Source organism: Vitis vinifera, chromosome 14 (assembly GCF_030704535.1).
Source record: "Vitis vinifera cultivar Pinot Noir 40024 chromosome 14, ASM3070453v1".
Classification (NCBI taxonomy): domain Eukaryota; kingdom Viridiplantae; phylum Streptophyta; class Magnoliopsida; order Vitales; family Vitaceae; genus Vitis; species Vitis vinifera.
Window position 1 is genome coordinate 24,737,794 of NC_081818.1, and position 17,646 is coordinate 24,755,439.

Genomic DNA, 17,646 nt, shown 5'->3' on the forward strand with positions numbered 1-17,646 from the left:
AAATTGTGGAAGGTGTCTCTTCAAAAGACACCTTCAATGTAAATTCAAATTTATGGAATTATGAAAGATGTCTTTTCAAGAGACACCTTTAGTGTAAATTCATTTTTTTTTTAACATTTATGGTTGATATAAAAAATATAGAAGGTGTCTTTTCAAGAAACACCTTTTCAAAGTGGTAAAAAGTGTCGTAGATTTTGAATTATTTTTCAAAGTACCATTTTTAAGAATTATTTTGAAAAATGACCGTAAAAGTTAAAAAAGCCATTCTTATAAGGAAACCAACCTTTAAACTCAACTTCTACCACCTAAACAATGTCAAGGTTGGATTATTGGGTTAAGTGTCACAGGTCTAGAGTTTTAATGTAGCGACATGACAAGTATGTTTAAAACTCTCTACAACATCCATCGTACATTGTCTTATATTTTTGTGTAGAGATGTGTAGATACCTTTTAAGTATTTTTAAAACTTTTTACACTCTTCCACTAGTGTAGATAACTCAAAAAGGTTTTAGAATCTTCTTGCTCACCAATATAAGCTCGAAAAATGATTATTTGAACAAATTGTGACATAAAACTCATAATATTTACAATTGACAAAATTTATATGTGTTTTAGAAGTTACCTCTTAACTAAAGTCCTAACTAACGAAATGACTTATAATAATGAAAATTTGAATATTAATCATTTAGTTGGATGAGTTTTTAATGAGTATTTTTCATTAATTTAAAGTACGACTTCCTGATGCCTAAGGATTATTACTTTAATTTTTAACATTTGTGTGGACCCCATATTTCGGCTCATGCGTTTCCCACTCGACGGTGAGCTCGATTTTTATTTTGAAAAATGATTTTATTGATTAAGAAAAATGACTCGGAGTCGCCACTTATTTTTGTTTTATTTTTAAAAGGGTATACAAAATAAGAAATAAAAACCTTAAGTATGACTCCTTATTTTGCAAAAGGCGGTCTGCGAAAAATCGGATCGGGTTCGGGGGTCAGGTTACTTATCGGGAAGGTACGGTAAAAACCGTAACACCCCTTTAAGTCCCTAAAGTCAGGTCTCTATTAATAAAATGAAGCAATCATGACAATTGATGAGGGAATCAATGAATACTCAGAGCGATCATGCACACGTGATGATCTAAACATGCATACCGAAAATGACCAAAGCGGATGTGGATGCGTACCTGGGCAGTGATCCATGAAGCGCTATTGAGAAGTGATGTTAGTGCACAATTAAGGAATAATTTCGAGCATGTCATAGAGTAGGATAAATCAATCATGTATCATAATCAAATCGATCTATCTGTCAATCAATCGATCAGTCACATACCCGGGGCCCCATCAAAACCCGTTTATTTTGCATGAATTAATGTCACATATTCTATTATTCCAAAATTATGAAAAGTTCAGGAGACTTGGTCGTCAGTATTATCGGAGTTTGCTTTTTGATTGTGGGCGGAAATGGATTCGGCGAATCGCGAGTGTCTGACGAGCCAAGCTGTCTGGGGAATCTGAATTGTCGGCTGCGGATGCTCTCTGGGTAAGCACTATTAGAGGATCCGGACATATCTGACCGGGGAAGTTGAATCGCCCTCCTCTCCCATCCGGCGTCAGGCGCCGGATGTGAAATATTCGAAGAAGGTGGAATGTCGGCCGGACAGAATTCCGGATGTAAGATATCTGGAGAAGGTGGAACGTCGGCCGAACAGAATTCAGGATGTGAAATATCTGGAGAAGGTTGAACGTCGACCGGGACAGAATTCCGGATGTGAGATATTCGGAGAAGGTTGAACGTCGGTCGGACATAATTTCGGATGTGAGATATCCGGATAAGATTGAACGTCGACCGGACAGAATTCTTCCCTGGGTGGAATGAGCTATGCCACTCGTCGCAAGGGGGACTGTCTGCGTGTGCAAGGGAGAGAGAGCCACGTGACATTTTTTTTAGGGAGGATCCCACAGGTAGGTGAAAGTTTAGAGAGAGAAACGGGTTTGGTGGGTTGTAAGGATATGAAGACTTGGGTGAGTGGTTTTAATGGGTATGTGAAGGAGTGAAGGATAGCATGCACCTGTGAGACTCTATGTAAGTGAGGGAGTTAGATGGAGAATGAATGAGAGGAAAATGGGTGTGGTGGAGGATGCTTGATTCCTACAAGCTTGAGTGAGGAAATGGGTATGGCTGACGCGAACAATGAAGAAGGCGTAGACATGTGGTAACTGTGTTATTCATCATGAGAACATGAAGCCTTTGCTTGGACAAGTTAAACTTTTCTCCATGCACATGGGCCATTTACAAGGAAAAAAAAAACGAGAGCATCAAAGAGGACCAAAACAGAGCATATATGGGCAGATAATCACATTCAACCAAAACCATCTTGTGGCTCTGGATCGAACTGACAAGCTCTTTCCCTGCTCTCCGCGACTCCGCCTGGGCCTCTCCTCACAGCTTCAGCTTGCATCTTCAAACCTCTAATGTCTCCACCATTTTCTCTGTAGCATTGCCGTCCAAGAAAGGATCTCATCTTTTCAAATATCTCCAGCCTAACACTAGGAAAACTGGAATGCTCTCCTCCTCTCACTCTGCAAAATATACTTAGGCAGTTTGCTACTTTGCTTCACCCTCAAGCTAACGAATCTCCTCTCCAGAAAATGCCAAGAATAGAGAGGAAAAGGAAAAAAAAAAAAAAAACAGAGCAATGTATAAGGGGAGATAATACCACTAAAACCAAGCTCTGCATCACGAATACCAAAAGAGCTTTTAAAAGAGCCTGGTGGAAGGATCTCAATGAACTTAACACACAAACACAAAATATATTGAACATGCAGCTCATACGGGAGAAAACAAAGATCAAATAAACAAAAGTCAGAAACAGGTTTGCCTCCTTAGGTAATCAAAGCAATCATCTGAATATCAGCAAGAAACGTAAGGTGATCTTAAAAAATAAGATAAGATAAAGTAAGAGATAATCAAACCTGACTGATTCTTCTCCTACCTCTCTCAAAAAAAGCTTTCCCTCTTACTCCTTTTGTCCTCCTCTCCAGCCGTTCCCCTCCACATCTTTTCCTTCTTGGTGTCTCCTTTTGCAAGCCACTTTTCTGCCCTCCTATTCATCAATCAGCAAGCATGGCTTGTCCAACCACTCCCCCTTGCTGCAGCCGGCAACAAGCCCTCAGCTTCATGGTTGCCCGTCCCATCTGGCCAGGATTCATGGTCAGAGAGAGGGGAGAAGGGGGGGGGGTCCCCCTCACACTCTAAAAGAATAACCAAACCCCACTCTAACAGCCCAAAAGCTCTTCTGAATATCCTCCAATAGGTGTCTCCACCCCATTGCATTTCCAACCCACTACCTGATTCACTGACCACCCAACTAAGAAGTAGCATCTGGCTCTTTAAGAGCCCTCCACTTGGCAAGAAGTGTGACCTGCAGCAAATGAAAAAAAACAAGCCCCATATGGGGGTCTATAATTTGATTAGTGGATTTGTATGGCAATGCCTTGTAATAATTCAATAGATTCATCATTTTAATTATCATTGGAATTACATTTTTGTAGTGACTATTAAAAATATTAAGATGACGTGAATTTATCGTCATTATTGTTACATATAACAGGGAATAATCAACAAATTATACGAAACTCTTTGTATTTTGTATATATATAAATCATCAAAGTAAAAAGATACCAACAAGAAATGTGAATATAAATATAAAAATAATGTTTGGAATATAATTTAGGTTTACTTGGAATATGTTTTCTGTTTTTTATTTTTAAAAACAAAAATAGTAATAATTCTTATATAAATTTGGAAACTCAAATATTAAATAATATGGATTTATTTCATATCTTTAAATTATTTTCTAAATTTTTGCATTTTAAATATAATTTATATATATATATATATATATATATATATATATTTAAAAGGGCATGCATAGGTGGCTGAAAATGTGGTAATGCTAGATTTCATGTCGGCGTGAGGTAACCACGCGTAGAAAAGGCTCGCGCGGGCAAACGGGGGACCGTTTCGCGCCATTTGAATTTCGGGCTGGAAATTATCTTACCGTGACCGGAGATCGTAGGATCTAAATATTTACCATGTTGGCCCGGTCAACTTTAATTTTTAAAAAGAAATCATTTAAATTGATGATGCCGTCAATACCGGTAACTTCACGTGCATCAATGAATTAGTTTATAAGGAGAAAAGAGATAGTGAAGGTGGATCAATTAGTTCTCCGTCCTGAGAAATAATACGATGTTATTCCAATGCTTTTATCTAAAATAAAATAAAAGCGTATTTATTTAGACATGAATGTATTAATTAAATTTGTACTTTTTATGTTATATAAAAATTATTATTGCTTTGTAATTTAAAAATTTTAAAAAATTAATTCCAATAAATACTTAAAATTACTTTTAAATTTCCAAGTATGATATGCTAACAGGGAAGCAAGTCAAGTGGGTTACTGCAATACAATCAAATTATATTGATATGTTTTTTCAACTCAAATTCAAATTTAGATTGGAGGTAAAAGATTGAACAATTAAAATATAATATAAATCTAATTTAATATTTTTATAACATTTATAATGTATATTATTATATACAATAATTATTTATTTTGTAGACTTTTAATAAAAAATATAAAATTTTATTATATTTTATATATTTTTCATTAAAAAAACATATATATATATAAATTTAGTTTTATCTTTTTTGTTTTTTTTTAATTTTAAATTATATATATATATATATATATATATATATATATATATATATAATTTTTTTAAATATTAAAGATAAATTTTGAATTATTCAACCCAACCAACTTAAAGTCAACTTGAATTTAAGGCTATGTTTGGTTCCCGGAAAGTACAAAGAAAAGAAAAAAAATGTTAAGGAAAATGATTTTCTCATGTTTGGTTGTCCTATGAAAAATATCAAAGAAAATCAAATATAATTAAAACTAATTAAAAACTTATGTATTTTAAAATTATTTAATTTTTATATTGATGAGTTAAAATAAATAAAATGAGTTTGAAGTAACAAAAAAAATAATTTATCAACTTTTAATCTATTTTTTTATTTTATTTCACTTTTTATTTCCTTCTACTTTTCCTTTGTATTTTATTTCCCTCGTATTTTTCCTCAAATTTTCCGAGAACCAAACATAGCCAATAAATTAGGTTGAGAATTTTTAATTAGAAATTGTGCAGAGTTAAGATCGAATTAATTATTTATTAATTTGAGTTAGGTTGACATTATAAATTAACTCTACGCTCTATAACTATAACAAGAAAAATGTCAAGGATAGGATGTTAATATGTTGATAATTATAATGGGGATTGATAGAATAATGATAATGTAAGTCATTGAAACAAAAGGATGATGAATATTTATTGCGATAGATATTTTATAAGAATAAGAAGATATTTCCTCTTTATAGACGCAATAAAATCACATGCATTCATATTCATTCAATTACTACTAATTTATGTTAGATTCTTATTAGGAGCACATAAATCAGTTTTATTAAATCACTAATGATAGGTAAATTGCAGAATTAATATGATGTGAACAAATCAACATTTTTATATATAGAGGTGATGAAGTATGGGAAACGGTCATGTCGTGATTAGACCGCATAATTTTGAATTATAGATTGAAAAGACGTAGAAATTCCATGGCATCTCATTAAAAGGAGTATTTAAGACACGCCACCTATCTATGCGATAGCCGATAAGTTGGGAGAGGTAAAAACGCGATGGGAAATGATTCAAACGAATAAAAATACGTAGGTAATCTAAAGAAAAATAAGAAAAAGGGAATAATTATAAAAAGACAAGGAAAGCGGAACGCTCGTGTCCGCTGTAGTGGGTGGGTATTGGAAAACCTCACCAGCTCTCTCCAAACCCTCACTCTCTGCGCGGTGGTGCCTCTCAGTCTGTACCGCGAAACCCTAAATTTCAAAGTCCATCCGTCGATTTGCTGATATTTTTTCGGAAGATCGGTAAGTCTTGGTTCGATTATTTTTAATCTGATTATCATTTGATTGTTTGATGAATTTTTTTTTTTCTTTTGTTAATATTTGCTGTTGTAAATGAAGATTTCAAAAGTGTGGAGCAGCTCAGCAATGGTGGTTCCATCTCTGCACTGTATGAATAATACTGTTGCCAATGGTGGTGTTGATCAAGAATTAACTACGGATAATCAGCATTCGATGGCTTCTGGTGGTTCTTCTATGGATAATAGGAGGAAATCTAAATCATCAGTTAAATCCGAAAAGAAGACTCTGAAGGTTGAGTCTGACGATACACATCCAGTTGAGAGGAGGTCCAGTGCCAGGATTCAAAAGCTGAAATCGGAAAAGGCCAGCAGCGTGTATCGCCTAGAAGAGTCACCAAACAGTCGACCGGAGCAATGTAGTAGGAAGAAAACAAAAGTGTACCAACGGCGCAAGGCGAATACGCACGAGGGGAGTGAAGAGGTAGTTGGAGAAGCTGTTTCGCCTACTGAAGGTTCGAGTGAGGCCATGGATAGCGATTGTGTGGAGAATGGTGAATCTACGAATCCGGTATTGATGGAGGTTGCGGCGAATGGGATAGTCAATGATGTGAGTACAACCAATGTTGTAGAGAAGAGCGTCTATGCCAAGGTGAAGGAAACTTTGAGGACTTTTAACAAATACTACCTGCACTTTGTACAGGTTAGTCTCTCGAAGACTATTTTGTTTCTGATGAAATGTTTGCAGTGGATATTTCATGTATTATCTGCAATTTGGAGCTAAAAATTGTCATATTTTTAAAAAAATTTCCTTTAATTTTAAGAAAGCTTGTTGTATGCGTCATGGAAACAATCTCTGTTTATCCTTCAAACTTGGTATCTTTGCCCTTAGTTTGGATCAAAGAGAAATGAGTTTTGGAAGTGTCCCCAACCATTGACACTCAACCATGTATGTGAAAATGTGTTTGTTAAAGTTTGAAGGTAAGTTATGTGATGGTATCCTTTGAATGATCTTGACAAACCAGTCTTATTCTAGCTTAATATTATAACAAAGTTTTTTGGTCCTAATAATTATGCATACCTTTGGATATCAAGCACCATGTCTTGGGATGGTTCTCTAAGTATATTAGATTTAAAGTGGGAAATGTGAAGAGAGTGAGATTCGGCATGATGTGTGGATTGAAGGTTCACTACATAATGAAATATCCCCAGACTTATTCCGGCTTGCAGTGAATGATGCTACAATGGTGGCCGAATGTGTGAACCCTTCGGTGAGGGAAGGTGAGGAGATAGGGAACTTTAACTCCCTTCTTCATGTGGTCAGCAGTGCTGGAAAAGGGTTTAACTATTAACTGTTCTAGGACGAGGGAAAATGTCATGTATAACATGCAAAAGAAGTAAGGAATCTGCCAATCAACTTCTGCTTCATTGCTCATGGGGCTGTTTGTGGTATTCTGGGTTTGTCCTCAATCATTAAGGCTCTGTTTGAATCTTGAAAATCATGAGGGAAAGTAGGAAAGAAAGAAAAATTAAGTTTAAACTCAATATATATATTTTTTTCTATTATGCTTCTCCAGTGTTAATTAATTAGTTATATAGAAAACAAAGAACTGAAAAATATGTAACTTCTGAAATGCTTCTTGTTTATTTTATTTTCCTTCATATTTTCCACAACAAACCAAACAATACAGAGATTTCTTCCTTTTTTTTTTTTGATAGATAAAACACAGAAAATTTATTAAAAGAAGGGAGCAAGAAGGCAACCCGAAGCATACAGGGAGTATACATGAGAAACCCCTCAACAAAAACACAAGAAAGCAAACACTCACCAACCCTCAATTAAAACCCAACCAATCAACAAAGTTAATTAAGGAACGAGGTTCTCCATCTAGACAAGACTTAGACCAAGAGAAAAGATTACAAACGAAGGAGTTTTTCAATCTTTGGATCGACAAAACCTCATTATAAAAAACTATCGTATTTCTTTCTTTCCAAACCGTCCAAAATAAACAAAGGGGAGCTAGCATAGATATAATTATGGGAGAAGTTGATCGTTGAAATGATAATTGATACACCAGAAGTACAAGATATCAATTCTTTTTCCCGATTGGCCGCCAAGTCTTTCGACGCTTCTTGTCTACAAAGGAAGCGGACCAACCAAGGAGAGTGTCTCTAACCGAAAGCAGAAGGACCCAATTAACCCCAAACAACGAAAACACAAGATTCCACAACACCCTCGCCTTGGGGCAATGAATAAGGATGTGGTTTATTGTCTCCTCATCATCACAACATAAGAAGCACCTGTTTGCTAAAATCCAGCCCCTCCTTTTGAGTTGATCTTGGGTTAGAACCTTCCCCCAAGAAGCTTCCCAAGCAAAAAAACCCACCTTTGTAGGCACACAAGGGCTCCAAATGATTCTCCAAGGAAACGGGACTGCACCACTAGAATCAAGAGTATTGTAAAGGGATTTTACAGAGAAAATCCCATTCTTAGAAGCATTCCACAACACTCTATCCTCCATCCCAACAATAAGCCTCTTTCCTTGAAGGAACGAAAGGAAACTCACCACCACCTCCATCTCCCAATCATTAAAGGGTATAGAGAAATAAGGATACCATCCCCCCGCATCCCCTATAGAGTCCCAACAATCCGCTACCCACGCATCTTGAGAGACCGCAAAGGCAAACAAAGAAGGAAAAGCCTCACAAAGGGGAATGTTTCCACACCAAGTGTCCTTCCAAAATTTCACCCTTCTACCATCCCCTACAGTGAAGGAAACGTTTTTAAACATCAGAACGCCTTCCTTTCTAATTTCCTTCCACAACCCCACCCCATAGCCTTCCCTAACCTTACGAGAGATCCACCCTTCTCCTTCTTCCCCATACTTCCTATTGATAATAAGCTTCCAAAAGACTCTCTTTCAGCCGCAAAGCGCTAGCTCCATTTACACAACAGGGCCCTATTGAGGATAGAAAAATTTCTAATCCCCAAACCACCCTTCATTTTATGAGAACGAACCACATCCCACTTTACAAGATGAGGCCTCTTCTCCAACGCACCCCCACCCCAAAGGAAATCCCTTTGGATTTTATCAAGCCTCAATCTAACAACTCTTAGCATCCTCATCAAGGACATAAGATAGATCGACATGCTAGCCAAAGTGCTCTGAATGAGAGTGATTCTCCCCCCCTTAGAAATGAACTGCCTCTTCCACAAAGCGAGTCTCTTCCTCATTCTTTCTTCCACACCATCCTACACAGCCACTGATTTGTAAGGAGCACCTAGAGGCAGCCCCAAATAAGTGGAGGGGAGAGAACCCACTTTGCATCCCAGTTCAGAAGCCAAAACCTCAACATTCTCAACTCTTCCCACTGGCAGAATTTCACTCTTGTTCAAATTGATGCTCAGACCAGAGATGGCTTCAAACCACATTAAAAGCCAGCTAAGAACAACCATTTGATCTTGGGAATCCTCACAAAAAACCAGCGTATCATCTGCGAACAACAGGTGAGACACTTGAATCCCATTGCCACCCCTACCCCTTAACCTGCAGCTGGTCAGGAAGCCCCCTTAACAACTCTGTTAATGAGGCAGCTAAAGGCCTCCATTCCTAAAACAAACAAGTAAGGGGAAATGGGGTCCCCTTGCCTTAACCTTCGAGTGCTCTGGAAAAAACCTGTAGGCGATCCATTAATCAAAATTGAGAAGGAAGCAGTGGAGATGCACCACCTGATCCAACCAGTCCATTTCTCCCCAAAACCCATTTTTTGCATCATTGTCATCAGAAAATCCCAGTTAATATGGTCGTAAGCCTTCTCTAGGTCCAATTTGCATAACACACCAGCTTCATCCCCTTTCAGTAGCGAGTCTATGGCCTCTTTAGCAATTAACGCAGCATCAAGGATTTGCCTTCCTTCAACAAAGGCATTTTGGGTAGGAGACACCACCTTACTCACTACCTTCTACAACCTATTAGCTAGGACCTTGGCGAGAATCTTATACAAACCTCCCACCAAGCTGATGGGTCTATAATAGCGTAAATCATCAGCCCCGCCTTTCTTAGGGACTAAAACCAGGAACGTGGAGTTTAGACTTCTAACAAATTTCCCCCTCTCAAAAAAATCCTTAAAGAAGCCCATTATTTCGTATTTGACAAAATCCTAACAAAACTGCCAGAAAGCAATGGGGAATCCATTTGGGCCAGGAGCCTTGTCCCCATTCAGCTCTGAGAGGGCCAGATACACCTCTTCCATGGAAAACATCTCTTCCAGCCTGGTAGCCTCCTCACTCCCAATTCTATCAAACAACATATTGCTCATACTCGGGTGCTAGACACCAGGATCCGATAACAGGTCCTGATAGGCCCTCATCACTCCCCTTTGAATTTCTTGATCTTCTGAGAGGCAGTTACCATTGACTTTAATCTTTTTCAAACAATTCCTTCTACTGTTAGAATTTGCCATCTTATGAAAGAAACCCTTGTTCTTATCTCCTTCCTTCAACCATGTTTCTCTTGATTTCTGCCTCCACGAGATTTCCTCCATAATCGCCCACTTTTTAAACTCCTCCCTGGCCTCCTTTCTAGCCTCTAACTCCTGCTCGTTTAAAGCTCTCTACCTCTCCTGATCATCCCAAAAAGAAACTTTGTCCAAAGCCATCCTCAAGTTCACCCCCACTTTACCAAAGACTTCCTTATTCCAATTCTTCAGCTTAACTTTTAAGGCCTTTAGTTTTTCTGAGAGGACAAAGCTATAAGACCCACTGAAATTAAAACCTTGCCACTAGCTCCTTAAGAAGCTCCTTAAAGCCCTCCTCCTTCAACCACATGTTCTCAAAACGAAAAGGAATTGGACCTCTCCTCACCCCACCCCCATCTAACAGGATTGGGAAGTGGTCAGACACAGGCCTTGGGAGTGTGCACTGAGACATTCCACTAAAATGATTTTTCCAATCCTCTGAAATCAGGAAGCGATCCAGTCTTGACCTGGATTGGCCATTCAACCCTCCACTCCACGTATAAGGACCCCCCTGAAGAGGCAAATCTCTTAAAGCCAACTCATCAAAAAATCTAACACCTCCGAAAACCTTCTCATAGAACCAGACAATCTTCCTTCTCTACTACGTTCACTGGGAAATCTAATAACATTGAAGTCCCCACCGATGCACCAATGATCAGACCACAGTCCTCGAATGACACCTAACTTTTCCTAAAAAGGTTCTCTATAACTTTTCAAAGTAGGTCCGTAGATCCCCGTAAAGAACCACATAAACCCATCCTCGCAGTTCTTGAACCGACACGAGATTGAGAAGATTCCCACTTCCAGGCCTACTAACTCCAACACTCTCTTATCCCAGAAAACCACCACCCCTCCAGCTGCCCCCCTTGCATTCACAGCTCCCCAACCTAAGAATCTTCCCACACCAAGACTGTGAATAACCCCTTGGGACATTTCTTGAATTTTGGTCTCTTGCAAGCACACCACATCCACTTTTTGCGACCTGATTAGGGCCTTGATCACCTTCCTTTTATTTCTGTCATTAGCCCCTCTGACATTCCAGAATAGAATCTTTAGCTTCATCTAACTGTCGAGATTCTAACCCCACCTTCTCTGGCCAAAGAATTCTCCTTTCTCGCCCCATTATAATTAATAGACCACTCAAGTTTTTTCAACTCCCGATCAAACTTAGTGGTCCTTGACGAGCCCTTCTTCAGATTTTGCTCTCTTTTTCTCTTAGTCCTTAGGAGCAAATTCAGGATTTCGCTTTCAAAACCTTCGTGGAGAAGCCCAAGAATTTACTAAACCTCGCCAAGCAGTTGTCGTCCCAACGACATCCATCCAGGTCCTGAAGCAACCCCTCAAACTCCCCTCTCGCACCTTCTCCAGCCACTGGCTTCTCTCCCTTAGAGGCTAGCACCCTATTGCTACCGTCAACCAGAATGATACTCAACGGAGTCTGCTCCTCTTCGTTAACCTCGGAAGCCGAACCACCGAAGGACCCCTCATTCAACGTAACCCGTCCGAAAGAAGAAGGAGAAGAAGAAGAGAGATCCTGGCCCCCCAATGGAATAAAACAAAGATCGACATACCTGGAAGCCTCTTCGCAAAACGCTTCGTCAGTCAAGTGCCCCCAATCCATCAACTGTGAGGAACATAGCATCGTCGAGTCTTTTGTCAACCCGACAAGGGGGTCGGCTTCTCCGCTTGCGTCTCGACTTGCACCCCTGATTTTGGATGGCGACTGCATAACCCGAGCCCTAGGAGGAGAGATTGGGGTCTCGTTCCCATAAAAGGCCCCTTCTCCCATTGCAACAGCTCGAACAGGCCCACAGGCCTCACCCGACACCCCCTCTCTGTTACTTAAGGGGTCTTTTAGGTGACCGGGCCTTGGAGTCCGGCCCAAAACCACCCAGCTTACAAGACAAAAGCCTTGGGCCTCCCCACAGCTTAAAGCTGAAGGTCCATAGCTAGGCCCACTGTAAGGGCTTGCCAGCCCACATCCAAATTCGTCCAGACTGATGGGAGAGGACTCCCTACCCCCTCCCACTAAGTCGGTTGGACCACCTGCCCATCTCCTCTCAATAGTCTCTTCTGCAGAGGCCTCATCAGAAGGCATGGGTGGTTTTCCTCCATCGAGCGCCACGTCTTGTACCTTCACCTGCAACCTCAATTGCTCCACCCTCTTCCTTTGACTCCCGTAGCAAGCCACCCGATGAGACCCAACAGCTTATTCGCCTACCCTTAGCCCGCCCTTCTCGGAGGAGCTTCCCGTCGGAACCACTTGCGAGAACCAAGGTGCAGATTCCCACCACAGTTGGAGAGAAAAGCAACCCGTCCCCAAAACTATATGAGCAGAGTTAGGGACCTCCCATTCTGCACGCTTCACCAAAATCCTAGTCCATTGCAACTCAGACATGGATTTGGTTCCTTCATCCACTGCTATAAATCCTCCACACCCATCTCCAATTCTTTTGAACACCTCAAGACTCCAGAAATGGAGTGGGAGCCCGACCACCCTTACCCATGTCTCTACGGCATTGGAGATCTTGCAGGAACACCCCACCTCTGGGTTCCAAATTTTGTAATCATAAAGCGAGGATGTTTGGTGTATGGTGGAGTTCTTAGATTCCCTGTTTGTGGCTAGGTTGGCTCGTTATGCCTCTTGGTGTGTTGGTTGTGGCACTTATACATAGGGTGTTTGGTGTATAGTGCCTATATACATAGAGTGTGCCCCTTCTTTTGATGCTTTTTAAATGATGTTCTTTTATCTCTAATAAAAAAGGGAGGTTTTTCTCTTAACCCACCTTTTATGGAGGGAATGCTTCATAAAGGATACTTGTGAAATAAAGATGCAATCAAGCTTGTGGGAATCCTCTTCTTTAACCCCATATGTGACCAGTTAAGTAGGTCTCTTAGCTCCTTAGCCAAAGTAGTGTTCTCCTCCCTTGGTTAGGGTGAGGAGATTATCTTTGCTATCCTTTGGGGATTGTCATCATTCCCACAACTTACAAGGAGGGGAGATATTTTCTCTTGTTCACGTGTTTAAGTTTTTGCAAAGGTCTAATATCTTCATGGACTTCCTTTAAAGGTGTTCTATGCTAGCACAAAACTTTGATATTTGTTAAAAAACATGATATATGTTGTAGGTTTAAATCCAAGCACTTAAGCTTCAAGAAAAATTAGTTGTCCAACATGGTATCATAGTTAGGTTTAGGGGGAGGTCACATGTTCAAACAATCTTTGCATTTTATTTCCCTAATTTATTGAGGTTGTTTGTGATTTGTTTGTTTGCGGGTCTGCCCATCTTACTAAGCAAACAACTAAAATTGGTTGTCCAACAATACTAGTATGTCTTATTGAGTCAATAGCAAGGGAGGATCAACATGGGTCTGTGCACTTGGGTAGTTGCCTAGATCTTTTATCCTTGGTACCTTTAAGATTGGTTTGAGAGTCTTGATTGTAGCTAGAGACGCTTGATGAGGTTAGGTGACAAGATTAGCTAAGATTGAGAGGGGAGAAACCTTAGGGTAACTTGGGAGGATCAACATGGGCCTGTGCACTAGGGTGGGCGCCTCAGACCTTTTATCCTTGGTACCGTTAAGATCGGTTTGATAGTCTTGATTTTGTAGCTAGAAAGGCTTGTTGAGGTTAGGTGACAACATTTTGCTCATTTTAGCTAAATCGAGAGTGGAGAAACCCTTGGGGTGATATGTTACAACCAACTTCTTTTCTTCCCCTTCTCCTGTATTGTATTGTCTGTTAACATTGAGCTCTATCTTAAAATTGTTGTTTATCTGAAAATCCATCCTAATACCAAAAGGGGTCTTCTAATTAGGTAATAGGTGCTCATGTTTTACCAATGTTCTAGCTTTATTCAACTCTGTTGTATATGCCGCTCAAGAATTGGAGCATTCAAGTGTTGAGTGGCATTGGTTAGATTCCATAAAGGTCAATTGATTTTGACAGTAAATTGAGTGCACTCATTTTCTGTTGGTTTGTGTGGATTGGTTGTTTTCTACTTTAAAATGCAGATTATATTAAGATTCATCTAATCTATTTGCTCTGTTGGCTTGCAACTAAGAAAGCAAGTAAAAAATTAATTGTGATTCTCTGCCATATATTTTTCTCATGTTAATGTACACCTTTTATGCAGAAAGGGGATGCACCTGAAAAGGATGGGAGGCAGGGATCCAGGCGACCTGATTTAAAAGCGATATCCAAGGCAAGTTTCAAATTGATGTCCAAGTATAATATTTGTATTAAGGATTTTCAGTGGGTTTATAATATAAAAATTATAATATTTGTTTTATTCAGTTGGGGCTCCTTTCTTGGAGGTGTCCTTGTAGCCTTGTATTTATAATCTTAAAGCTGGTTGTTCATCACCAATTCATGTCCCTTCACTGTTTGTGATACCCCAGTTGCCTGTGTAATCAATTCAATGTGGATGCTAATATGGTTTTTTGGCTCTTGATTTATGTTTTTGTTTTACTTAGAAAAATCTTTTGCTGTAGTGACCATGCATGGGGGCATCTTTTACAGAGGAAAGCTCCTCCCTGTTCATTCCATTTGTTTTCCATTTTATGTATATTGTTTTTTCTTTTAATAGATGCTATCAGTTAAAATATGCAAAATTTTGTTTGTCGGGAAATAGTTTGATCCACATTGTGTAGACAACCGGGCTCGGTGCTTTGTTGTTTTACTGGTTGATCCTAACTTATTAACTGTATAATCACTAGTCGATGAGTAAAAGAACCATTTTCTGGATTCTGAATGGCTGGTATCTAGAAGTGCAAAGTTTGAAAATTTTGGTCATATGTTATGGGCAGAAAAGATTAGCGTTGTGGAAAGGATAGTATCTTTCAAAAGGTAGAAGGTTGACTCTGGTAAAGAGCACTTTGTCCAGTTTGCTAATTTACCTTGTGCTTCTTTTTGCCATCCCAAAGAGGGTAGCTGTTAGATTGGAAAAGATTCAAAGGGACTTTTGTTGGGGAGGAGGGGCTTTGTAACAAAAGTTGCAGTTGGTGAATTGGTCTATTGTTCACTTGGAGAAACAAAAAGGGGGCTTCGACATCGAAGATTTATCCATCCTAAATAAGGCTCTTTTGAGTAAATGGTCTTAGATATTTGCTAGTCTTCTTTGGGAGGTTGTTTGCACACACCATCTCTTTAGAGATTGACGACGTTATGGTTTGGTTGCCTACAAAGGATGGTGCTTTTTCTATTAAGTCTTTCTACTCCTCTTTGGCAAATAAGCGAGTGAAGCTATTCCCCTATGACATAGTTTGGAATTCTTGGGTGCCTCCGAGAATTAGATTTTTTGCTTGAGAAGCAGTTTGAGCTTGGATTTTGACTTTAGACTAGCTTAAAAAGAGGGGTTGGAAGATTCCTAATAGATGTTATTTGTGTAAGGAAGAAGAAGAAACAAGTGACCATATTTTCATTCATTATAGCTCAGTTGGTCAGGCCTTGGGTTTGTTCTCCAATGGTCACCAGTTCGAGTCCCCTCAGGGCCACTGGAGGTTTACCCGGTCGTTAACTTCAGGACCCCGTGGGATTAGTCGAGGTGCGCGTAAGCTGGCCCGGACATCCATGGTTATCAAAAAAAAAAAAAATTATTTGAAAGTTTGTCTTTTATGGCAATTGATCTTTGCGCTTTTCGGTATTCAATGGGTGATGTACTCTTTAGTTAGAGAGGTCTTTCTAATCTGACATGAGTCCTTTGTTGATAAAAAGAGGAAAAAGGTTTTTTTTTTTTTTTTTTTTTTTTTTTTTTTTTTTTTTTTTTTTTTTTTTTCTGATAATCGAGGAACCTTCCATGGCCAAGCCCTTAGGAAGGACTCTCCATGGGGACCCAAACCTCGGGGTACTGATTGCCCCGCAACAACCAACACCGGGTAAATTTAGGGTATCATCAGTGGCAGGATTCGAACCCAAGACCATGTGCCACTTATTGGGACCACACTTCCCAGTATTTGCCCTGACCAATTGGGCTACCTTGGCGGTTAAAAAGAAGAAAAAGACTTGGAAGGCTGCTTTGTTGTGTTTGTTTTGGACATTATGGCCGAGGAGGAATAAGACTTATGACAACTATGAAAGCATGGGCCAAACAATTAATTAATTAATTAATTATTATTATTATTATTATTTTATCTTCTTTGGGATTGAGCTAGATTGTACATTGAGGATGGTTCTTTATCGTTGTTAGACGTTGTGGATTGGGTAGGCTCTCGGTGGGGCACAATAGTGGGTTTTTGTGTCTTCGCACCTTTTTTGTCTTTTGTCTATTTTGTATACGATGTTTATACTTCCTTTCTCTCAATAAAAGTCTTATTTATCTATCATTTTTTTTTTTTGATGGGCAAAGTAAAATGCATCAATAAGCACCTAACAAAAAATGGGAGTGCACCCTTAGCACAAAGGAAGTATATAGAATGCAACAAGACAGCAAAAACTAACTCCTTAGTCCTTCCTAGACTGTTAAAAAAACCAGAGGAGCTAAAATTAGGGTTCAAAACAAAATTAGCTCAAGAATGCAAAGTATTTACAAAGCACTTTTTCACCAATACCACTGACCTCTCTGCTCCTTCAGGGCATCTTCTATTACATTCTCTCTATATTGACCCACTTCAAACAAAAAGGGACTATCCTCCAGAACCTCTTCTGGTCTCTCTTTAGGAAGCTTCCATCTAACTTAGCAAAAGCTCCTTAACTGAATGGGAAAGCACACACTGAATTCCATACAAAGGAAACAAATTTTCTTGTTTCACCATTCCAGATATGAAAACCAGGAGAAATTGGATTCAATTGTCAACTGCTCGTTTTAGAAATAGGGTAGATGATGGACTCAAAGCATAGCACACCAAAGTCCACAAATTATGTGACAATCCATGATAAATAAGGGTATCATTAACTAATTCTTCTTGCTTCTTACAAAGGAAGCATCAACTAGCTAACAACCATCCCCATTTCTTATAAGCTGGTGCAAAGAAACTTTTCTCCCTAACAGCCTCCTGCAGGATCTTCTACTATGCTCTCTTATTGTAAGATTACAAGGATAACTAATCTGTTTTTTCCTGTTCATTGATAGTTTGGGGAATGGGCAATTCGGAGTTGGCAATTTGCTTTCTTTTTTTTTCTGTAGAT

General features: G+C 39.1%; 1 protein-coding gene across 2 annotated transcripts in view; it reads left to right on the forward strand.

Moving 5' to 3' along the window:
- Nucleotides 1-5,760: 5,760 nt before the first annotated feature.
- LOC100265173 (histone-lysine N-methyltransferase, H3 lysine-9 specific SUVH4) overlaps nt 5,761-17,646 on the forward strand; it is a 45,277-nt gene continuing 33,391 nt past the window's right edge. The window contains exons 1-3 of one of the 2 annotated variants that reach the window (XM_010662376.3): nt 5,761-6,010; nt 6,107-6,706; nt 14,657-14,725. In XM_010662376.3, the coding sequence (XP_010660678.1) occupies nt 6,134-6,706; nt 14,657-14,725 (642 nt within the window). In that variant the 5' untranslated portion in view covers nt 5,761-6,010; nt 6,107-6,133. The remainder of the gene's footprint in view (nt 6,011-6,106; nt 6,707-14,656; nt 14,726-17,646) is intronic. The other variant, XM_019225076.2, reaches the window with a different exon arrangement.